The sequence below is a fragment of the Salvelinus alpinus genome, chromosome 2 (assembly GCF_045679555.1).
Source record: "Salvelinus alpinus chromosome 2, SLU_Salpinus.1, whole genome shotgun sequence".
Classification (NCBI taxonomy): Eukaryota; Metazoa; Chordata; class Actinopteri; order Salmoniformes; family Salmonidae; genus Salvelinus; species Salvelinus alpinus.
In genome coordinates, this window is record NC_092087.1 from 126,543,136 (window position 1) to 126,568,932 (window position 25,797).

The 25,797-nt window shown below is 43.5% G+C and overlaps 1 protein-coding gene across 2 annotated transcripts in view; it reads right to left on the reverse strand.

Annotated features, from left to right (window-relative positions):
* Positions 1–25,797, reverse strand: part of LOC139568670 (alpha-1,6-mannosylglycoprotein 6-beta-N-acetylglucosaminyltransferase B-like) — a 203,542-nt gene that overhangs the window by 169,047 nt on the left and 8,698 nt on the right. Inside the window, exon 2 of one of the 2 annotated variants that reach the window (XM_071390665.1) lies at positions 18,968–19,080. The exons of the other annotated variant lie outside the window; for it this stretch is intronic. Within the exon in view, the coding sequence (XP_071246766.1) occupies positions 18,968–19,080 (113 nt within the window). The remainder of the gene's footprint in view (positions 1–18,967; positions 19,081–25,797) is intronic. 2 annotated transcript variants of the gene reach the window in all.

Sequence of the window (25,797 nt, forward strand, 5' to 3'; positions counted from 1 at the left end):
TTAATTACACACGGGCAAAACAAAGACACGACCATATGGCACCCACTTCAGGCATTCCCTGTGCTTTTTCCAAAACTCACACTGTCCATAAAAAGAGAGGACGCCTCTTGAAGCATCAATGAAAGATGCACCTGGTAATTACTGATCATTAAATCAAATCAAGTGGTATGTGTCACATGCTTCGTAAACAACAGGTGTAGACTAAAAGGGAAATGCTTACTTATGGGTCATTTTCCAACAATGCAGAATTAAAGATAAAGATGTTTTTTTAAATGGAAATAAGTCACATAATAAATAAGGAATAAGTCAATACACAGCAAAGAGTAAAAATAACATGGCTATACACAGGAAGTACCAGGTAATAACATGGCTATACACAGGGAGTACCAGGTAATAACATGGCTATACACAGGAAGTACCAGGTAATAACATGGCTATATACAGGAAGTACCAGGTAATAACATGGCTATATACAGGAAGTACCAGGTAATAACATAGCTATACACAGGAAGTACCAGGTAATAACATGGCTATATACAGGAAGTACCAGGTAATAACATGGCTATACACAGGAAGTACCAGGTAATAACATGGCTATATACAGGGAGTACCAGGTAATAACATGGCTATACACAGGAAGTACCAGGTAATAACATGGCTATATACAGGAAGTACCAGGTAATAACATGGCTATATACAGGAAGTACCAAGTAATAACATAGCTATACACAGGAAGTACCAGGTAATAACATGGCTATATATAGGAAGTACCAGGTAATAACATGGCTATATACAGGAAGTACCAGGTAATAACATGGCTATACACAGGGAGTACCAGGTAATAACATGGCTATACACAGGAAGTACCAGGTAATAACATGGCTATATACAGGAAGTACCAGGTAATAACATGGCTATATACAGGAAGTACCAGGTAATAACATAGCTATACACAGGAAGTACCAGGTAATAACATAGCTATACACAGGAAGTACCAGGTAATAACATGGCTATACACAGGAAGTACCAGGTAATAACATGGCTATACACAGGAAGTACCAGGTAATAACATGGCTATACACAGGAAGTACCAGGTAATAACATGGCTATACACAGGGAGTACCAGGTAATAACATGGCTATACACAGGAAGTACCAGGTAATAACATGGCTATATACAGGAAGTACCAGGTAATAACATAGCTATACACAGGAAGTACCAGGTAATAACATAGCTATACACAGGAAGTACCAGGTAATAACATGGCTATACACAGGAAGTACCAGGTAATAACATGGCTATACACAGGAAGTACCAGGTAATAACAGGGCTATACACAGGAAGTACCAGGTAATAACATGGCTATACACAGGAAGTACCAGGTAATAACATGGCTATACACAGGAAGTACCAGGTAATAACATGGCTATACACAGGGAGTACCAGGTAATAACATGGCTATACACAGGAAGTACCAGGTAATAACATGGCTATATACAGGAAGTACCAGGTAATAACATAGCTATACACAGGAAGTACCAGGTAATAACATAGCTATACACAGGAAGTACCAGGTAATAACATGGCTATACACAGGAAGTACCAGGTAATAACATGGCTATACACAGGAAGTACCAGGTAATAACATGGCTATACACAGGAAGTACCAGGTAATAACATGGCTATACACAGGGAGTACCAGGTAATAACATGGCTATACACAGGAAGTACCAGGTAATAACATGGCTATATACAGGAAGTACCAGGTAATAACATAGCTATACACAGGAAGTACCAGGTAATAACATAGCTATACACAGGAAGTACCAGGTAATAACATGGCTATATACAGGAAGTACCAGGTAATAACATAGCTATACACAGGAAGTACCAGGTAATAACATGGCTATATACAAGACGTACCAGGTAACAACATGGCTATATACAGGACGTACCAGGTAACAACATGGCTATATACAGGAAGTACCAGGTAATAACATGGCTATACACAGGAAGTACCAGGTAATAACATGGCTATATACAAGACGTACCAGGTAACAACATGGCTATATACAGGACGTACCAGGTAACAACATGGCTATATACAGGAAGTACCAGGTAATAACATGGCTATATACAAGACGTACCAGGTAACAACATGGCTAGATACAGGAAGTACCAGGTAATAACATGGCTATACACAGGAAGTACCAGGTAATAACATGGCTATATACAAGACGTACCAGGTAACAACATGGCTATATACAGGACGTACCAGGTAACAACATGGCTATATACAGGAAGTACCAGGTAATAACATGGCTATATACAGGAAGTACCAGGTAATAACATGGGTATATACAGGAAGTACCAGGTAATAACATGGCTATATACAGGGAGTACCAGGTAACAACATGGCTATATACAGGAAGTACCAGGTAATAACATAGCTATACACAGGAAGTACCAGGTAATAACATGGCTATATACAAGACATACCAGGTAACAACATGGCTATATACAGGACCTACCAGGTAACAACATGGCTATATACAGGAAGTACCAGGTAATAACATGGCTATATACAGGAAGTACCAGGTAATAACATGGCTATATACAAGACGTACCAGGTAACAACATGGCTATATACAGGAAGTACCAGGTAATAACATGGCTATACACAGGAAGTACCAGGTAATAACATGGCTATATACAAGACGTACCAGGTAACAACATGGCTATATACAGGACGTACCAGGTAACAACATGGCTATATACAGGAAGTACCAGGTAATAACATGGCTATATACAGGAAGTACCAGGTAATAACATGGCTATATACAGGAAGTACCAGGTAATAACATGGCTATATACAGGAAGTACCAGGCAATAACATGGCTATATACAGGGAGTACCAGGTAATAACATGGCTATACACAGGAAGTACCAGGTAATAACATGGCTATATACAGGAAGTACCAGGTAATAACATAGCTATACACAGGAAGTACCAGGTAATAACATAGCTATATACAGGGAGTACCAGGTAATAACATGGCTATACACAGGAAGTACCAGGTAATAACATAGCTATACACAGGAAGTACCAGGTAATAACATGGCTATATACAGGGAGTACCAGGTAATAACATGGCTATACACAGGAAGTACCAGGTAATAACATGGCTATACACAGGAAGTACCAGGTAATAACATAGCTATACACAGGAAGTACCAGGTAATAACATGGCTATATACAGGAAGTACCAGGTAATAACATAGCTATACACAGGAAGTACCAGGTAATAACATAGCTATATACAAGACGTACCAGGTAACAACATGGCTATATACAGGACGTACCAGGTAACAACATGGCTATATACAGGAAGTACCAGGTAATAACATGGCTATATACAGGAAGTACCAGGTAATAACATGGCTATATACAAGACGTACCAGGTAACAACATGGCTATATACAGGAAGTACCAGGTAATAACATGGCTATACACAGGAAGTACCAGGTAATAACATGGCTATATACAAGACGTACCAGGTAACAACATGGCTATATATAGGACGTACCAGGTAATAACATGGCTATATACAGGAAGTACCAGGTAATAACATGGCTATATACAGGAAGTACCAGGTAATAACATGGCTATATACAGGAAGTACCAGGTAATAACATGGCTATATACAGGAAGTACCAGGTAATAACATGGCTATATACAGGGAGTACCAGGTAATAACATGGCTATACACAGGAAGTACCAGGTAATAACATGGCTATATACAGGAAGTACCAGGTAATAACATAGCTATACACAGGAAGTACCAGGTAATAACATAGCTATATACAGGGAGTACCAGGTAATAACATGGCTATACACAGGACGTACCAGGTAATAACGTAGCTATACACAGGAAGTACCAGGTAATAACATGGCTATATACAGGGAGTACCAGGTAATAACATGGTTATACACAGGAAGTACCAGGTAATAACATGGCTATATACAGGGAGTACCAGGTAATAACATGGCTATACACAGGAAGTACCAGGTAATAACATGGCTATATACAGGAAGTACCAGGTAATAACATGGCTATATACAGGAAGTACCAGGTAATAACATGGCTATACACAGGAAGTACCAGGTAATAACATGGCTATATACAGGAAGTACCAGGTAATAACATGGCTATATACAGGAAGTACCAGGTAATAACATAGCTATACACAGGAAGTACCAGGTAATAACATGGCTATATACAAGACGTACCAGGTAACAACATGGCTATATACAGGACGTACCAGGTAACAACATGGCTATATACAGGAAGTACCAGGTAATAACATGGCTATATACAGGAAGTACCAGGTAATAACATAGCTATATACAGGAAGTACCAGGTAATAACATCGCTATATACAGGAAGTACCAGGTAATAACATGGCTATATACAAGACGTACCAGGTAACAACATGGCTATATACAGGACGTACCAGGAAATAACATAGCTATACACAGGAAGTACCAGGTAATAACATGGCTATATACAAGACGTACCAGGTAACAACATGGCTATATACAGGACGTACCAGGTAACAACATGGCTACATACAGGAAGTACCAGGTAATAACATGGCTATATACAGGGAGTACCAGGTAATAACATGGCTATATACAGGAAGTACCAGGTAATAACATGGCTATATACAGGAAGTACCAGGTAATAACATGGCTATATACAGGAAGTACCAGGTAATAACATAGCTATATACAGGAAGTACCAGGTAATAACATGGCTATATACAGGAAGTACCAGGTAATAACATGGCTATATACAAGACGTACCAGGTAACAACATGGCTATATACAGGACGTACCAGGTAATAACATGGCTATATACAAGACGTACCAGGTAACAACATGGCTATATACAGGGAGTACCAGGTAATAACATGGCTATATACAGGAAGTACCAGGTAATAACATGGCTATATACAGGAAGTACCAGGTAATAACATGGCTATATACAGGAAGTACCAGGTAATAACATAGCTATATACAGGAAGTACCAGGTAATAACATGGCTATATACAGGAAGTACCAGGTAAAAACATGGCTATATACAGGAAGTACCAGGTAATAACATGGCTATATACAGGGAGTACCAGGTAATAACATGGTGTCTTGCTGTCCCCAGTCCGCCTGGCCTTGCCGCCTGGCCTTGCTGCTATTCCAGTTTCAGCTGTTCTGCCTGCGGTTATGGAACCCCTACCTGTCCCAGACCTGCTGTTTTCAACTCTTAATGATCGGCTATGAAAAGCCAACTGATATTTATTCCTGATTATTATTTGACCATGCTTGTCATTTATGAACATTTTGAAAAACTTGGCTCTCTCTAATTCTCTCTTTCTTTCTCTCTCTCGGAGGACCTGAGCCCTAGGACCATACGTCAGGACTACCGGGCATGATGACTCCTTGCTGTCCCCAGTCCACCTGGCCTTGCTGCTATTCCAGTTTCAACTGTTCTGCCTGCGGTTATGGAACCGCCACCTGTCCCAGACCTGCTATTTTCAACTCTTAATGATCAGCTATGAAAAGCCAACTGAAAATTATTCATGATTATTATTTGACCATGCTTGTCACTTATGAATATTTTGAACATCTTGGCATAGTTCTGTTATAATCTCCACCCGGCACAGCCAGAAGAGGACTGGCCACCCCTCATAGCCTGGTTCCTCTCTAGGTTTCTTCCTAGGTTTTGGCCTTTCTAGGGAGTTTTTCCTAGCCACCGTGCTTCTACACCTGCATTGCTTGCTGTTTGGGGTTTTAGGCTGGGTTTCTGTACAGCACTTCGAGATATTAGCTGATGTACGAAGGGCTATATAAAATAAACTTGATTTGAAACTTGATATACAGGGAGTTCCGGGTAATAACATGGCTAAATACAGGGAGTACCAGGTAATAACATGGCTATATACAGGGAGTTCCGGGTAATAACATGGCTATATACAGGAAGTACCAGGTAATAACATGGCTATATACAGGGAGTACCAGGTAGTAACATGGCTATTTACAGGGAGTACCAGGTAATAACATGGCTACATACAGGGAGTACCAGGTAATAACATGGCTATATACAGGGAGTACCAGGTAATAACATGGCTATATACAGGAAGTACCAGGTAATAACATGGCTATATACAGGGAGTACCAGGTAATAACATGGCTAAATACAGGGAGTACCAGGTAATAACATGGCCATATACAGGGAGTACCAGGTAATAACATGGCTATATACAGGTAGTTCCGGGTAATAACATGGCTAAATACAGGGAGTACCAGGTAATAACATGGCTATATACAGGGAGTACCAGGTAATAACATGGCTATATACAGGGAGTACCAGGTAGTAACATGGCTATATACAGGGAGTACCAGGTAATAACATGGCTACATACAGGGAGTACCAGGTAATAACATGGCTATATACAGGGAGTACCAGGTAGTAACATGGCTATATACAGGGAGTACCAGGTAATAACATGGCTACATACAGGGAGTACCAGGTAATAACATGGCTATATACAGGGAGTACCAGGTAATAACATGGCTATATACAGGAAGTACCAGGTAATAACATGGCTATATACAGGGAGTACCAGGTAATAACATGGCTAAATACAGGGAGTACCAGGTAATAACATGGCTATATACAGGGAGTACCAGGTAATAACATGGCTATATACAGGTAGTTCCGGGTAATAACATGGCTAAATACAGGGAGTACCAGGTAATAACATGGCTATATACAGGGAGTACCAGGTAATAACATGGCTATATACAGGGAGTACCAGGTAGTAACATGGCTATATACAGGGAGTACCAGGTAATAACATGGCTACATACAGGGAGTACCAGGTAATAACATGGCTATATACAGGGAGTACCAGGTAGTAACATGGCTATATACAGGGAGTACCAGGTAATAACATGGCTACATACAGGGAGTACCAGGTAATAACATGGCTATATACAGGGAGTACCAGGTAATAACATGGCTATATACAGGGAGTACCAGGTAATAACATGGCTATATACAGGGAGTACCAGGTAATAACATGGCTATATACAGGGAGTTCCGGGTAATAACATGGCTAAATACAGGGAGTACCAGGTAACAACATGACTATATACAGGGAGTTCCGGGTAATAACATGACTAAATACAGGGAGTACCAGGTAATAACATGGCTATATACAGGGAGTACCAGGTAACAACATGGCTATATACAGGGAGTACCAGGTAACAACATGGCTATATACAGGGAGTACCAGGTAACAACATGGCTATATACAGGGAGTACCAGGTAACAACATGACTATATACAGGGAGTACCAGGTAATAACATGACTATATACAGGGAGTACCGAGTCGATGTGCAGGGGTACGAGGTAATTGAGGTAGATATGTACATATAGGTAGGGGTAAAGTGACTAAGCAGCAGGATAGATAACGGACAGTAGCAGCAGTTATGTGGTGAGTGTGAAAGTGTGTGTGTGAGTGTGTGGCATCAATATGCATGTGTGTGCGTGTTATGTGTTATGTAGTGTGTGTGTGTGTGTTGGGGTGTCAGTGTAAGTGTGGCTATAGTCCAGTGTGTGTGCACAGAGTCGGTGCAAGAGAGTTGGTGCAAAAATGGCCAATGCAGGTTGTCCGGGTAACCATTTGATTAGCTATTTAGCAGTCTTATAGCTTGGGGGTAGGAGTTGTTCAGGGTCCTGTTAGTTCCAGACTTTGTGCACTGGTACGGCTTGCCGTGCGGTAACAGAGAGAACAGTCTATGGCTTGGGTGGCTGGAGTCTGAACATTTTTAGGGCCTTCCTCCTACACCGCCTGGTATACAGGTCCTGGATGGCAGGATGTACTGTACTGGGCCATACTCACCACCCTCTGTAGTGCCTTGTGATCGGGTGCCTTGCAGTTGCCGTACCAAGCGGTGATGCAGCCAGTCAAGATGCTCTCAGTGGTGTAGCTGTAGATCTTTTGAGGATAAGAGGGCCCATGCCAAATATTTTCAGCCTCCTAGGGGGAAGAGGTGCTGTCGTGCCACACTTCACAACTGTGTGGGTGTGTATGGACCATGTTCATTCCTTAGTGATGTGGACACCAAGGAACCTGAAGCTCTCGACCTGCTCCACTACAGCCCGTCGATGTGGATGGGGGCGTGCTCGCCCCTCCATTTCCTGTAGTCCACGATCAGCTCTGTTGTCTTGCTGATGTTAATAATGTTCCAGGGGGGAGATGTGGTGTGTTGTGGAGGCTAGGAGATGATAAGAGCTAGGCATTAGGGGCTGTTATGGTTGTGAGTGACAGCTCCATCACAGTGAGATGTTGTAAACACTGGAGGCGACAGCGGGATGCGTAAAGGCGTTATCACGCCGCTGTGAGAAATGCAAAACATGACAGCTAATATTGGCGGTGCCTGCGATTGTTGGCAGCTGAGGTGTGTGTGTGTGTGAGAGAGAGAGAAGAGAGAGATTGTGTGTGTGTGTGTGTGTGTGTGTGTGTGTGTGTGTGTGTGTGTGTGTGTGTGTGTGTGTGTGTGTGTGTGTGTGTGTGTGTGTGTGTGTGTGTGTGTGTGAGAGAGAGAGAAGAGAGAGATTGTGTGTGTGTGTGTGTGTGTGTGTGTGTGTGTGTGTGTGTGTGTGTGTGTGTGTGTGTGTGTGTGTGTGTGTGTGTGTGTGTGTGTGCGTGCGTGCGTGCGTGCGTGCGTGCGTGCGTGCGTGCGTGCGTGCGTGCGTGCGTGCGTGCGTGCGTGCGTGCGTATGTGTGTGTGTGAGAGAGACGGAGGGTGTGTGTTTGTGCTCGCTCAATTCCCAACAATTGTCCTCCCTCCACCTGAGAGAAAAGCTTCACAGGAGCTCAGTGACAGTCTCTGCTGGCAAACGCCTGGGGCCTTGAAACACATCTCACACTCAAGTCAACCCGTCTAACTGCTCCGCCAGGCTCAGAGAGACTCATCTTTCCTTCTATTCACAGCTCTGCTTTTCTGTTGTTCTTTTGAATTTCTTTTCACGTTGGAATCAGCTGTCAGGGCTGGCTTTGGTTGTCTGTACACCCTCCAGGGTGGTAAAAGATTCAATGGGAATTAACAGACAATAGACAGACACAGAGAGAGAGAGAGAGAGAGAGAGAGAGAGAGAGAGAGAGAGGGGATGAGTCATCAACCTCTCCCTATTGCACTGGGGCTTACCCTCTTCTCTAGTTTTTTTTCATTCGCTCCACTAAATTCATTCATTCTCTCCATCCTGTGACATGACTCTGACAGTGTGTATAATGAGGGACGAGTGTCTATGAAATGAGAGGTGGAGAGAGATACAGAGAGAGAGAGGTGAAAGAAATGAACAGAGAGGTATGAAGGATTGAGAGTGGAGAGACAGCAGAGAGGTGATTGAGTGCGAGATATGGAGGTGGAGGGACACTGAAGGCAAGAGAGAGAGAGGAGAGAGAGGCGCAAATTTTCCTCCAACTTGAATGTAGTGCATTAAAGATGAAATGGGAAATGAGGGCAGGGAGAGAGGAGAGAGAGAAGTCACAGCTCCAGTTGTAGTTGTCTGGATCATGTCCTCTCTCTCCCCGTGCTGCCCTGAGGGGCACCCATGTCATATCCTGTCCTCCTTCAGCTTCCTGAAATAGCACTGGAGAGTACTGAGCGAAGCCTCCCAGCAGTGTACTACCGTATGAATGGGAACTGCTTGCTAGTCTCCCGGAGACTAAACCTACATGCAGTGAATATATCAGGCACTATATCAGGCGCTTAGCATATTGTGTATCAGGTGCAAACATCTTAGCATACTGTATATCATGCGTTAACATCTTAGCATACTGTATGTCACGCGTTAACATCTTAGCACACTGTATGTCATGCGTTAACATCTTAGCATACTGTATGTCACGCGTTAACATCTTAGCACACTGTATGTCATGCGTTAACATCTTAGCATACTGTATGTCACGCGCTAACATCTTAGCATACTGTATGTCACGAGCTATCATATTAGCATACTGTATGTCATGCGCTAACATCTTAGCATACTGTATGTCACGCGTTAACATCTTAGCACACTGTATGTCACGCGTTAACATCTTAGCATACTGTATGTCAAGCGCTAACATCTTAGCATACTGTATGTCACGCGTTAACATCTTAGCATACTGTATGTCACGCGTTAACATCTTAGCATACTGTATGTCACGCGTTAACATCTTAGCACACTGTATGTCATGCGTTAACATCTTAGCATACTGTATGTCACGCGCTAACATCTTAGCATACTGTATGTCACGAGCTATCATATTAGCATACTGTATGTCATGCGCTAACATCTTAGCATATTGTGCATCAGGTGCTAACATCTTAGCATACTGCGTATCAGGCACTAACATCTTAGCATACTGTGCAGCAGGCGCTAACAATTAGCATGCTGTATGTCTGCCAGTCCCTAGCGTTGCAGCATTAGCATCCTCCTATCTACTACTGTATATGAGCGCTGCTTGGATAGTTTCCTGCCTACGCACTGTGTATACTGTATATCAGGCAATAACATCTTAGAGTTAGCTTCTTACTATCTACTGCTGTATATGAGAGCTGCTTGGATGTTTCCCAGTGACTAGGCCCAGGCCCGGTCCTGGCTGTTCTACCGCCCTAGACGAGATGTCAAAAATTGCCGCCCTCCTCCCCCGCAAAATTAAAATAGTGTAGTTTACACTGTCGCCCGCAATGGAATTTTATGAATGCCCATCCATGTGTTAGGCACAGTGGGAAATGCAGAAGTATAATCTTTTTAGCTATGATGCAGCTTGTTACAAATGTATGAATACAAACTTGAAATCACTGATTATCATGACAATTTAGCCCAGACGGGGTGAGACTCCCCAACACCAGTTGTGAGTAGCCACACGTCATACTCACATCGAAGAAAATTGTTTTTCCCATGGGGTTAGGCTATTTGATAGGAGAAACGTCCATGATGTAGCCTAAGAAGTGATCTTTCTACCGCAGGCTATAGGCTACATGATTTATGCTAGATCATTTTGATGGAGCGCTGTAGATGTGCGTCTCTCCAACAGCACTCTGGAGAGTCGCGCTGGGAATGGACAAGATAAATATTTTGCACCCCTGCCTTTGACAAAATGAGCACTGCTTATCACGGGGCGGCATCAGAGCTCACCTAAATAGCCCATATGCCACTGGTTGAGAGAAATTGTTTATGAGCAGATTTATGTGAGGTGTTATGTGTTGTTGGATGTGCGTCTTGGTCAGTTTAGCATAACCTAGCGTTAGCAGTAGCATTCCCTGTATCTATTTTAATTGGGAGAGTTCGGCAAAACAGCGAGCGGTTGCAGAGGCTAAATGAGATGGTTGTGTTTGACACTGCCTCTCACTGAGTGGGCACACTCTAACCCCTGAAACTTAGAGTCTCCTTTGTTTGGGAGCCGGCTACGCCGCTTTTAAGATAGCGGGGCCTGGTTCAAACGCTAGTTTTCATTCTTTTTTTCCCTCCTTTTTCCCGTGTCAAATAAATGAATTCCTCTCGCCTCAGAGAGATCATTACTGTCACTTTCAAACAAAGGCAGAGAGCATTCTTCCAGCTGCGAGTGCCCGCGGTGAACAATCTTCGACCCCGACAGCATAGTGAAAGAAAGAAAGATAAGAAAGGGAAAAAAGTCATAATGAATACCTCAGCAGTGCTAGCAGATGTAGCTGTTTGCCTCACAATTAGTATTCAGTATCTCACTCCAGGCAATTGATTAGTGCATTCATCTCCGAGGAAAGAGGGGGAGGGAGAGAAGAGAGGGAAGAAGAGGAGAAGGAGTGAACAACTAATCTAGAGGGAGAAGGGATGAGCTAGCAACCTATGGACAAAGCCGGATGCGCGTCGTGCAGTTGACAAGGTAATTGAGGCGGCTATAGCGTTGCAGTCACCTTGCTAGTACGGAACGAATATGAGATAAGGTTTTGCATGGAAATTCCTCATTAAGAACGAGACGGGAACAGTGCTTATGCCACAGGAGTATAGGCCTGTTGAGAGAGGATATCTTTTTACCATTAACATGCACCTTCTGGCACTATGGCTGGGCTGCGGTTTCAGGGAAACAGATTGGGGGCAAGTGTTGGCAAGCTGGTGATTGCAAAGAGAGGCAATAGGTTTACTGTAGTTATACAGCGAGGAATTGGTGTACATGTCGAGACAGAAGTGCTCAACTGAAGTGCAGAATATTTTGCTCTTGGCAGAACGCAATGACTTTCCTGAGGCTACATCACAATTGTCCACCGAACCGGTTAGTAACAGCTCACAGGATGCAGACATCTGCAGAATATGGAAGAACTCTAGGTTATCTTCATGATCTATGTTACGTGGTGCAATCAGACACATACTATGTAGCCTGTGGATCTGCACATTACAAACATAACATTACAAAAAAGGGTCTCTATCCAATCTACTTTCTTACAATTCACCTGCAAATATATACAGGCATGTACCGTACACTCCATGCAAGCTAAACTGGCCTGAAGCAAAGCAGGAAGTGCTCCTGACGCTGCTCTCCCCTCGTCATTGTACTTCCTGTGGCGGCTATAGCACGAGATTGTCACGCATGTAGAGAGCACGGAGGGCGAGGGGAATCGGCGGGGCAGACCTTGTCAAGAGAAGGGGATGGCTGGCTTTCAAATGGCCTCACGTTTCCAGTGTTCTAACGAGGACTATAGTTCCTGATAATAGGCCGGAGCTTCTACACATGTCTTTATCACAACTGTATTCTCAAATGGCAGAGCCGCCGCTTTCGTGGCCTTCCAACTGTCTCTCTTTGTGCAATGTGGGCGACCGATGATAATGGCTACTGACAATGGACTACAGCGTCCTTCCTCACAGTCTTCACATGTTCAAGCAGCACCTTTTCACTTCACCATTGACAGTGATCTCCCCATCTATTGGTCAGCTACACAATATATCTCATCCCCTTGTCCCACATGACAAGTCAATTGCTCGAAGCCCTATCATAACAACGATACTGTGTGCTAGCATTACAATGCTACTGAGCAATGATATTCCACAGTGTGCTGTTCTCAGCAGACTCTTTAGTTAAACGGCTCTTGTTATGGCTGGTACTGGGACCCGCTCCATCTCCTTAGCCACATAGGGAGCTATTACATTAATCTGTCGAGACAGAGTCTGCCTCCCAGACGGCACCCTATTCACTGTATAGTCCACTACTTTTGACCAGAGACGCATATGCCCTGGACAAAAGTAGTGCACTAATTAGGGAATAGGGTGCAATTTGGAATGCACACAGGAAGTCAGGGAGGAGGGTTGTAGCTCTTTGTCCCACTAGGGAGACAATACACACTGAGTGAGCTAGCTCTTGGACAAATATAGCACTGAAAGTGAAACATTGCGGTTCGGGGCTTAAGAGACTGTCGCCTTGTTATCACTGTAAACTGCAGGGCAGAAATGGGCTCTATAGGGAACTGCCTTTGATCCAGTCGTCTCCAAACAGTATCTTACTTAAATCCATGTTAAATTATTTTCTTCCTCCTCCTTTCTCTCTGTCATTTGCATCTAATTACTCCCTTTTCTGTATGCAGTACATCCTCTCTTTTCTGGTTCTTGTAGAAACTTATTTTAAATGCAGATCTCTTAATGATACCTTCTACTTCCTCTCAATTCATCCCTCTAACAGTCTACAGTAATTCCTCCATGCTCTATCCCTCATCCATTCTCTACCCCTCATCCATTCTCTATCCCTCCTCCATTCTCTATCCCTCCTCCATTCTCTATCCCTCCTCCATTCTCTATCCCTCCTCCATTCTCTATCCCTCCTCTATTCTCTATCCCTCATCTATTCTCTATCCCTCATCTATTCTCTATCCCTCCTCCATTCTCTATCCCTCATCTATTCTCTATCCCTCCTCTATTCTCTATCCCTCCTCTATTCTCTATCCCTCATCTATTCTCTATCCCTCATCTATTCTCTATCCCTCATCTATTCTCTATCCCTCCTCTATCCTCTATCCCTCATCTATTCTCTATCCCTCCTCCATTCTCTATCCCTCATCTATTCTCTATCCCTCCTCCATGCTCTATCCCTCATCTATTCTCTATCCCTCCTCCATTCTCTATCCCTCCTCTATTCTCTATCCCTCATCTATTCTCTATCCCTCATCTATTCTCTATCCCCCATCTATTCTCTATCCCTCCTCCATTCTCTATCCCTCATCTATTCTCTATCTCTCCTCCATTCTCTATCCCTCATCTATTCTCTATCCCTCATATATTCTCTATCCCTCATCTATTCTCTATCCCTCCTCCATTCTCTATCCCTCCTCCATTCTCTATCCCTCCTCTATTCTCTATCCCTCATCTATTCTCTATCCCTCCTCCCTTCTCTATCCCTCATCTATTCTCTATCCCTCCTCCATTCTCTATCCCTCATCTATTCTCTATCCCTCATCCATTCTCTATCCCTCCTCCATTCTCTATCCCTCCTCCATTCTCTATCCCTCCTCTATTCTCTATCCCTCCTCCATTCTCTATCCCTCCTCCATTCTCTATCCCTCCTCCATTCTCTATCCCTCCTCTATTCTCTATCCCTCCTCTATTCTCTATCCCTCATCTATTCTCTATCCCTCCTCCATTCTCTATCCCTCATCTATTCTCTATCCCTCCTCCATTCTCTATCCCTCCTCCATTCTCTATCCCTCATCTATTCTCTATCCCTCCTCTATTCTCTATCCCTCCTCCATTCTCTATCCCTCCTCCATTCTCTATCCCTCCTCTATTCTCTATCCCTCCTCTATTCTCTATCCCTCCTCCATTCTCTATCCCTCATCTATTCTCTATCCCTCCTCCATTCTCTATCCCTCCTCCATTCTCTATCCCTCCTCCATTCTCTATCCCTCCTCTATTCTCTATCCCTCATCTATTCTCTATCCCTCCTCTATACTCTATCCCTCATCTATTCTCTATCCCTCATCTATTCTCTATCCCTCATCTATTCTCTATCCCTCATCTATTCTCTATCCCTCATCTATTCTCTATCCCTCCTCTATGCTCTATCCCTCATATATGCTCTATCCCTCATCTATTCTCTATCCCTCATCTATTCTCTATCCCTCCTCTATTCTCTATCCCTCATCTATGCTCTATCCCTCATCTATTCTCTATCCCTCATCTATTCTCTATCCCTCCTCTATGCTCTATCCATCATCTATTCTCTATCCCTCATCTATTCTCTATCCCTCATCTATTCTCTATCCCTCATCTATTCTCTATCCCTCCTCTACCCTCTATCCCTCCTCTATTCTCTATCCCTCCTCCATTCTCTATCCCTCCTCTATTCTCTATCCCTCATCTATTCTCTATCCCTCATCTATTCTCTATCCCTCCTCTATCCTCTATCCCTCCTCTATTCTCTATCCCTCCTCCATTCTCTATCCCTCATCTATTCTCTATCCCTCCTCTATCCTCTATCCCTCCTCTATTCTCTATCATTCATCTATCCTCTATCCCTCCTCTATCCTCTATCCCTCCTCTATTCTCTATCCCTCCTCTATTCTCTATCCCTCCTCTATCCTCTATCCCTCCTCTATTCTCTATCCCTCATCTATCCTCTATCCCTCCTCTATTCTCTATCCCTCCTCCATTCTCTATCCCTCCTCTATCCTCTATCCCTCCTCTATTCTCTATCCCTCTATCCCTCCTCTATTCTCTCTCTATCCCTCATCTATCCTATATCCCTCCTCTATTCTCTATCCCTCCTCCATTCTCTATCCCTCCTCTATTCTCTATCCCTCCTCTATCCTCTATCCCTCCTCCATTCTCTATCCCTCCTCCATTCTCTATCCCTCCTCTATTCTCTATCCCTCATCTATTCTCTATCCCTCCTCTATACTCTATCCCTCATCTATTCTCTATCCCTCATCTATTCTCTATCCCTCATGTATTCTCTATCCCTCATCTATTCTCTATCCCTCCTCTATGCTCTATCCCTCATATATTCTCTATCCCTCATCTATTCTCTATCCCTCCTCTATTCTCTATCCCTCATCTGTTCCCTATCCCTCCTCCATTCTCTATCCCTCCTCCATTCTCTATCCCTCATCTATTCTCTATCCCTCCTCTATTCTCTATCCCTCATCTATTCCCTATCCCTCATCTATTCCCTATCCCTCCTCCATTCTCTATCCCTCATCTATTCTCTATCCCTCCTCCATTCTCTATCCCTCCTCCATTCTCTATCCCTCCTCCATTTTCTATCCCTCATCTATTCTCTATCCCTCCTCCATTCTCTATCCCTCATCCATTCTCTATCCCTCCTCTATTCTCTATCCCGCCTCTATTCTCTATCCCTCATATATTCTCTATCCCTCCTCTATCCTCTATCCCTCCTCTATCCTCTATCCCTCCTCCATTCTCTATCCCTCATCCATTCTCTATCCCTCATCCATTCTCTATCCCTCCTCCATTCTCTATCCCTCATCCATGCTCTATCCCTCCTCCATTCTCTCGTTTCGTCATTCACTTGATAGTTTTCTCTGTATGTAACACGCAGGGCTGGTTGACTCAGTGTGTCTGTAACACGCAGGGCTGGTGTCTGTGACACGCAGGGCTGGTTGACTCAGTGTGTATGTAACACGCAGGGCTGGTTGACTCAGTGTGTCTGTAACACGCAGGGCTGGTGTCTGTGACACGCAGGGCTGGTTGACTCAGTGTGTATGTAACACGCAGGGCTGGTTGACTCAGTGTGTCTGTAACACGCAGGGCTGGTTGACTCAGTGTGTTTGTAACACGCAGGGCTGGTTGACTCAGTGTGTCTGTAACACGCAGGGCTGGTTGACTCCGTGTGTCTGTAACACGCAGGGCTGGTTGACTCAGTGTGTCTGTGACACGCAGGGCTGGTTGACTCAGTGTGTCTGTGACACGCAGGGCTGGAGAGAGAGCGGAGAGAGTGGATTTCAGCAGAGCCCAGTGAGGCCCACAGTGGAGGCTGATAATCCATGGACGCGAGAGGAGAAGAGGAGACTGTCGCTGTAACAAGGGAATAGGAATTCTACTAATACCTCCACATTGAGAACACCTGACATCAGCGCTGCTCTGGTAACAAAGCTCTCCTAAACACAAGCACTCCACCTGTCGTTGGAGTGGGTAAATGTCTGTGTACAACAATGGACTATCAACATCTATGAGGATATACTCGAGGTTTCTCTATGTACTTATTGTGTAGCTTATTTTGGACTGAGTACACTTCCATCCTCAGCTCTGGTGTCGAGAGAATAGCGCCTTGTTACGGCTCTTCCAGAGGGGATTCAAGGTGACAGACTAATGCTAGTCACACTCTGTAACGGTGTTTTTGTAGAAAGATTTGGAAGCTCCGATGTTTTGGACTAGCATTTTTCTGTCACCTTGAATCCCCTCAGGAAGAGCAGGCACTAGGCACTATTCTCTTGACACCAGAGCTGAGGATGGAAGTGTACTCAGTCAAAATAAACTTTGAGGTCCTTCGACAAAAATAACATTACAGAGACCACTGACACAAAGTGTGTGTGAGTGTGAGTGTGTTGGTGTGTGTGTGTGTGTGTGTGTGTGTGTGTGTGTGTGTGTGTGTGTGTGTGTGTGTGTGTGTGTGTGTGTGTGTGTGTGTGTGTGTGTGTGTGTGTGTGTGTGTGTGTGTGTGTGTGTGTGTGTGTGTGTGTGTGTGTGTGTGTGCGTGTGTGTGTGTGTGTCTTAGCTAGACCCGTGGTTCTGCAGGTGGTGCTCGCCGGCAGAATTAAAGGGCCACTTGTTTCCAGGGCTGACTTAGAGCAGATGGAACCAGCTCTCCATCTCTCTCTTCTCCATCTTGTCCCACATTACTGCTGTCGCCCCATTCATTTTCTGCCAATTCATCTGACACACACACACACACAGGGTTTTCACACGCACGCACACAAACACACACACAAACTCCTGTGGTAAACTTCTAGGTTAGACCCTCGGCAGCTCTTAATGAGCTCAGTCCAGATGTCTCCTCAGGCAACAGCGTATGAGTGGTTAATTAATCAAGTGTGCTCACACACACACACACACACACACACACACACACACACACACACACACACACACACACACACACACACACACACACACACACACACACACACACACACACACACACACACACACGACACACACACCTCAACCCTACAACATCCTCTCTCAGTTAGAAAGGCTTTACATCAGATTATCCTCCCTTATGAGTTCTTCATCCTCGGCTAAAGGACCTAAACCGCCTCTTAGTTTTTTACTCAGGCAGTGGCAGGGACAGCTGGTCGCCAGAGAGGACCCATCCCTGACTTCACAGTTCACACCTCGTAGAGTAGGAGACAGGGGGGGATTAGACACAGCTCTTTCCCGTTCCGTCATTGGCCTGCGGACTCAGTCGAGGCCATGTGACGTCTGCAGTCGGCCAATGTAATAATGAGATTTCTGTGGTGAGATATTAAGCGGCAGTACGCAGCCTTCAGAGACTCAGCCCCTCACAACAGCCTTCGGCAGACTCTTACCAGACCCCTGATGAGTCGCCAGGGTTACTGTCCATACAGTAAGTGTTGATGGAGTCAAACCAGACAGAGTGAGTCTGCCTTCGATGCTGCTGCAGTGTGTATGCAGACCAATGCACCCTTAGAAGCGATGCAGTATACTGCACTGCACTCATACGGGGATATGTCTCATTTGTGTGCAGTGCCACAGGGTAGGAGTAATGGTGTTTCTGTGTGACCTACTGTAACACCACACCCACAGCTCCCTCTGACTAGACAACCCCCAATAGACAAACTCCCACAGCTCTACTTAGATAGGGCCAGCGACCCACAGGCACTCACACACACAAATAGTGTCTTTTCTCTACCTTCTGTCCGGATGGTGAAGGGGGAGTCCCCAAGCCTCTTGGCTGAGAACTGGCCCCCCAGGGAGGTCATTAGAAAACACAGGCTGAAGAAGCCGATCCCCACCACGAATATCCTGGATGGGGGGATGGGAGGGAAGAGAAGAGAGGGGGAGAGGAGAGAGAAGGCATGCACGAGAAGAGGGAGGAGAAGGAGCGACAGTGGGAGAGAAGTGATGCAAGAGTGCGGGAGGGAGGAAAGGGAAAGATTGTTGACGAGAAGCGAGGAGAGAAGTATGAAGAGAGAGGACGAAGGGAGGAAGAGAAGAGAGGAACAGTCAGAAAACAGATAAAGTACAGCAGCACAGTAAAGAACATACATTAGGAAACACAGGCAATTAGACCGGCCCAGCTGAGGAAATTAAAGTCAAAATGTCAGGGGCCATTTTAGTTCCCGTCTCCATCCCCCTGCTAACTCGCACCCCATCCAGGCATCCTCAGGTTCCCCAATAAGGACAAGCAGCTCCTTCCAAAATGCCTATAATTGATGTATTGTGCCATGCACACCAGAGATAAAGAGGAGGCTTCCTCCTTCATTCCCCACGGGGCTAAACGACTGCTGCGGGCTAATTCTATAACGGTCTCTGACAGTGAGGAGAGGAGAGGGGAGGAGTATACTTTACCCACGCTTCATTCTACCGTGACATCCCTGTATGTAGGGTACGCTACAGTAGATAAACAACAGCCTCTACCCACCACTACTTTTAAAATGTGCATGTTTACACAGCCAGATACAGTATGCCTCTATACCTACATATTCTCAGAGCAAGTGCATTGGACCGTTATACTATGTACAGTAGCAACTTATGCAATGCTAGCCACATATGCTTTGTTACTGTGCCAGCAGTGGAAAGCTAGGACCCACAATAGAGAGAAATGACTGAATAATTCAAACCGTTGCTTGACTCTGAAGCCGAGCGAGCGGAGTTTGCTAGCTCGCTGGATTCCGTGAAAGTTTTGACACTCCGTGAACAGTAAACAGCATTGTCATGCGAGTTCAGATTTAACATACTGGGATAATTGCGAGTTGTTGAATGTAGAACTACGCTGTCAAGAGTGATAAGGAACAGCCGGTTAGATAGAATAGTGACTGACGTTCACGATGTTGACGGTGCTCATCATAATCTCATAAGGACAGAGCACGGTGGTTCGGCAGGCAGCCAAGGTGACTCTATATCCCAACACCGAGACAATAAAACGGGGCTGTATTCGTTACAAGTGGCAGTAGCGGACGCTTCATTCATACTATATATTATTTTATACTATATATATATATATATATATTCATACTGTAGGAGGTGAGTTGACAGCACCTCTACCAATATGTATCTACAGAGATAGAATAGTATTTGTGTGTGCCTATCTTCTGCGACATTCTTCAGTCATTTTGACCAGTGGGTCCCCAAACTGCCAAACTGTGGGGCGAGAGTGGTCGGCATGGGGGGGGGGGGGGGGGGGATGACGACGACTCAGTCCGGCTTTCAACTTACTCTTGAAAGTTGTAATTGTAAAATTTTGCAAAAGGTACAATTTTGAAATTGGGTATTGCATCATCAGTTTTCCTCTTGTCATGTCAGTCATCGCATACATTAGAGAGCTATTTACAACTTGTCGGAATTGTCCAGATCAACTAGCCCATGTCAGCTAACATTTTTTTAGCTGGGTTTTTTTGCCCATAGATTTTTTTTGTAATGTTCGAGTCTCTCACATATCACATGACTACACATTAGACATGGCAAGATATGCAGAATTGTAGAAAAATTAGCTTTATTTTCTCTTCACCCCATGAACAAATGTGTAGAATTACAGGAAATAAGCTTTAAAATCTGCAAAATGTTCTCTCCGCCAACAAGAGGGTTATGAACCCACAATAGAGAGTTTGTGTCATGAAAAGTGCAGGTGCATATAGAAATAGATGGGGGGGCTCGGGATGTTCCCCAATGCTGGAAGGGGGGGCCTGAGCAAAAAGGTTTAGGAACCCCTGATTTAGACAGAGAGTATAATGACAGGATAAGAACCTGAGGTAGGGAAAATATCAGCCTATCTAGAAGTAACAGCGTGGAGACATTCATTACAGACGTAGCTATCTTTTTTCCCCCCAGGAAAATGGAACATTTTGAAATATGACATCCATCTGCTCCAGCATACTGTGCAGTACGTCTGGATGATTCAATCTCTGTCTGGGGGAGCGCAGAGCCGAATCCTGTAACAGATTTGAATCCTATAACATATTTTTTATCTGGCGAGGGGGGATGGAGGAAGGTTTGATTACAGCAGGGTGTATCTTGGATTATCGTCCAATAGTCCTAACTGGGATTGGGATTATTTACCTGGCTATGACCATCTGGTCACAAAGCTATTTGATAAAGTCATAGACTTTTCCTTTGGGCCACTGACAATAGATAGGTACAGCAGTTAACAGTGGAGGCTGCTGCTGGGAGAACGGTTCATAATAATGGTAGGAGCGAAGCAAATGGAATGGCATCAAACACCCGGTGTAACGCTCGTCTGAAGAAGTAGACCAAGGTGCCGCGTGGTGAGTGTTCATGATCTTTAATACTCAGAACACCAAACAACAACAACAACAAAAGGAATAACGAACGTCACGTTCTGCAGGCTTCACAGAGCGAACAAAAAACAAGATCCCACAACATAGGTGGGAAAACAGGCTGCCTAAGTATGATTCCCAATCAGAGACAACGATAGACAGCTGCCTCTGATTGGGAACCACACTCGGCCAAAACCAAAGACATACAAAACATAGAATGCCCACCCCACATCACACCCTGACCTCACCAAATAGAGAAATAAAACGGCTCTCTAAGGTCAGGGCGTGACACCCGGAAACCATGTGTTTGATGTATTTGATACCAAATCATTCCGAACATACTACTTCCACCAATTCATTTTGTTCCGCTCAGTGAGTAAACTAAGGGAAATAAGGGGATACGGACAGCCATGCAAGGCTGTGTGGACGCAGTCAAACTCAGAGATAACAGGTGCTGATTAAAACGGGAAAAGCAAAAGGGTAAAGTCAACTTCTCTTTCTAATCCCTCATTTCCCAAACTTCTCTCTGTGACCTTTGGGCTTCTTCGGGCTCTATAATCCTGAACAAGGCCATATGGAGTGTGTGTGTTACGTGTGTCTACGTGTATGTGTGTGCATACGTATGCTTTGCATGGGCGTGCGTACGTGTCCCTAATGCTTCTGCATAGAGATGCGGTGTTCTTTTCAATTATGTGCGCTTCGGGGTGCATGCGCGCCAAAGCGCTGTGCCCCGGTCCCGTCACGGGGCGATCGTTTCCACCTTTCCTCCCTTATCGTCTATCCCTATTTCAAAGCCCCTCCATGAGGGTGATGGAGGACCTGAGGGTGATAGAGGGGTGATAATAAAGGAGGATTAGACACGGGGCCTGGCCCGACTCCTCTCTAATTAAAACGCTTAAAGTAAATGCTTGGGTCGGGTAATTGGATCAGACCCACAGATCCGCTATCTCCTAATTGGCTTGTCCCACGTACCGGGCGCTTATCAGATCTCGCCACCCATGTTGATTGACGGGAACCCACGGCTGGGTTGTTCGGTGCTCAGCGGAATGTTTTCTAATAATTCGGTAGGCTGTTTTTTCTGCAGTCTTCCGCTTACGCTCATTAATACTGATGTTAATGGGACAATTAGGATTGCCCTCTGTATAATGATTTTTTAATGATTTGTTTTGAATGTAGGCTAGTTCACAGAGGCAGACCAATTCCGATATTTCTTCCACTAATTGGTCTTTTGAGGGTAGTGGACTTTTTCCCTGGTTTACATTCGCTCTTCTGCTCGGATTTTCCCTATAAACAATGGCTTTTCTTACTTTTGATATTACACTAATAAAGTTTAGAGACCAAACCTTGTGAAGGTAGGGCGTGGCTATTATTAAGCTTTAGCTACTGCAGGCCTATGATATGAAGGCATTGCGCCCCGGCGCTCCAACTGACTGAATTTGAGGCGAGGAAGACTATGTCGGGCCTACCAGAGTTAATCCTAAAATCAAACAATATAATGCTTATCTCTATACAAAATATTCGGATCACAAATTGAAAAATCACCCTAAAGTTTTCATATTCCACATATCAAAACACAAGGAAAAGTGTTTTTGTCATTTGTTATAAATCCTCTACAGGATCGGTGTTCCGTCCTCGGGACGGTTGAGCTAACGTAGGCTAATGTGATTAGCATGAGGTTGTAAGAAACAAAAAAAAATCCCAGGACATAAACATGGCAGAAAGCTTCAATTCTTGTTAATCTAACTGCATGGTCCAATTTATAGTAGCTATTACAGTGAAATAATACCATGCTATTGTTTGAGAAGAGTGCACAATTATGAACTTGAAAATGTATGCATAAACTAATTAGGCACATTTGGGCAGTCTTGATACAACATTTTGAATAGATATGCAATAGTACATTGGATCAGTCTAAAACTTTGCACATGCACTTCTGCCATCTAGTGCCCAAAGTCTAAATTGCGCCTGAGCTAGAATAATTCATTATGGCCTTTCTCTTGCATTTCAAAGATGATGGTACAAAAAAAACAACGTTTTTTTTTCTTTGTATTATCTTTTACCAGATCTAATGTGTTATATTCTCCTACATCAATTTAACATTTCCACAAACTTCAAAGTGTTTCCTTTCAAATGGTATCAATAATATGCATATCCTTGCTTCAGGTCCTGAGCTACAGGCAGTTAGATTTGGGTATGTCGTTTTAGGCGAAAATTTAAAAAAAGGGGCCACTCCTTAAGGCCCCCAAATGTGGCTCATTTGGCCAACATCTCTCATTTATTGACGGTGCTGGCTGTGCCAGGTTGGATCTGAATGCATATGGATGTCCATAAAATGTCTCAAATGTCTGGTCAATTAAAATCTTCCGTCATGTTTTCCGGCATCACGATTTGAGAATATTCACATGAAAATCACATGAAAATCATCCAATTGGATGGAAACCTAGCTATAGACACCCTAAAGACTCAGTCAAGTGCGCTAGTCCAGTGTCACTTTGATTATGCCTGATTCACCAACAGCCCCAAACATCTAAAGAATAAGCTACCAGCCAAACAAGCTTGCAAGAATTGTACTTAAACTCCCCCCTCATTCTCATCTGGAGGTTGAGCATTATTTTGTCTCTATCTCTGTAATGTGTCTGTATCTCTGTAATGTGTCTGTATCTATATAATGTGTCTGTATCTCTGTAATGTGTCTGTATCTGTGTAATGTGTCTGTATCTATGTAATGTGTCTGTATCTATGTAATGTGTCTGTATCTGTGTAATGTGTCTGTATCTATGTAATGTGTCTGTATCTGTGTAGTGTGTCTGTATCTATGTAATGTGTCTATATCTGTGTAATGTGTCTGTATCTGTGTAGTGTGTCTGTATCTATGTAATGTGTCTATATCTGTGTAATGTGTCTGTATCTGTGTAGTGTGTCTGTATCTATGTAATGTGTCTATATCTGTGTAATGTGTCTGTATCTGTGTAGTGTGTCTGTATCTATGTAATGTGTCTATATCTGTGTAATGTGTCTGTATCTGTGTAGTGTGTCTGTATCTATGTAATGTGTCTGTATCTATGTAATGTGTCTGTATCTATGTAGTGTGTCTGCATCTATGTAATGTGTCTGTATCTGTGTAGTGTGTCTGCATCTATGTAATGTGTCTGTATCTGTGTAGTGTGTCTGTATCTATGTAATGTGTCTGTATCTATGTAATGTGTCTGTATCTATGTAGTGTGTCTGCATCTATGTAATGTGTCTGTATCTATGTAATGTGTCTGCATCTATGTAATGTGTCTGTATCTATGTAGTGTGTCTGTATCTATGTAATGTGTCTGTATCTATGTAATGTGTCTGTATCTATGTAGTGTGTCTGCATCTATGTAATGTGTCTGTATCTATGTAATGTGTCTGTATCTATGTAGTGTGTCTGTATCTATGTAATGTGTCTGTATCTATGTAGTGTGTCTGCATCTATGTAATGTGTCTGTATCTATGTAATGTGTCTGTATCTATGTAATGTGTCTGTATCTATGTAATGTGTCTGTATCTGTGTAATGTGTCTGTATCTATGTAGTGTGTCTGTATCTATGTAATGTGTCTGTATCTATGTAATGTGTCTGTATCTATGTAGTGTGTCTGTATCTATGTAATGTGTCTGTATCTATGTAGTGTGTCTGCATCTATGTAATGTGTCTGTATCTATGTAATGTGTCTGTATCTATGTAATGTGTCTGTATCTATGTAGTGTGTCTGCATCTATGTAATGTGTCTGTATCTGTGTAATGTGTCTGTATCTCTGTAATGTGTCTGTATCTATGTAATGTGTCTATATCTGTGTAATGTGTCTGTATCTGTGTAATGTGTCTGTATCTATGTAATGTGTCTATATCTGTGTAATGTGTCTGTATCTATGTAATGTGTCTGTATCTGTGTAATGTGTCTGTATCTATGTAGTGTGTCTGTATCTGTGTAATGTGTCTGTATCTATGTAATGTGTCTATATCTGTGTAATGTGTCTATATCTGTGTAATGTGTCTGTATCTATGTAATGTGTCTGTATCTATGTAGTGTGTCTGTATCTCTGTAATGTGTCTGTATCTATGTAGTGTGTCTGTATCTGTGTAATGTGTCTGTATCTATGTAATGTGTCTGTATCTGTGTAATGTGTCTGTATCTATGTAATGTGTCTGTATCTCTGTAATGTGTCTGTATCTATGTAATGTGTCTGTCTCTGTGTAATGTGTCTGTATCTATGTAA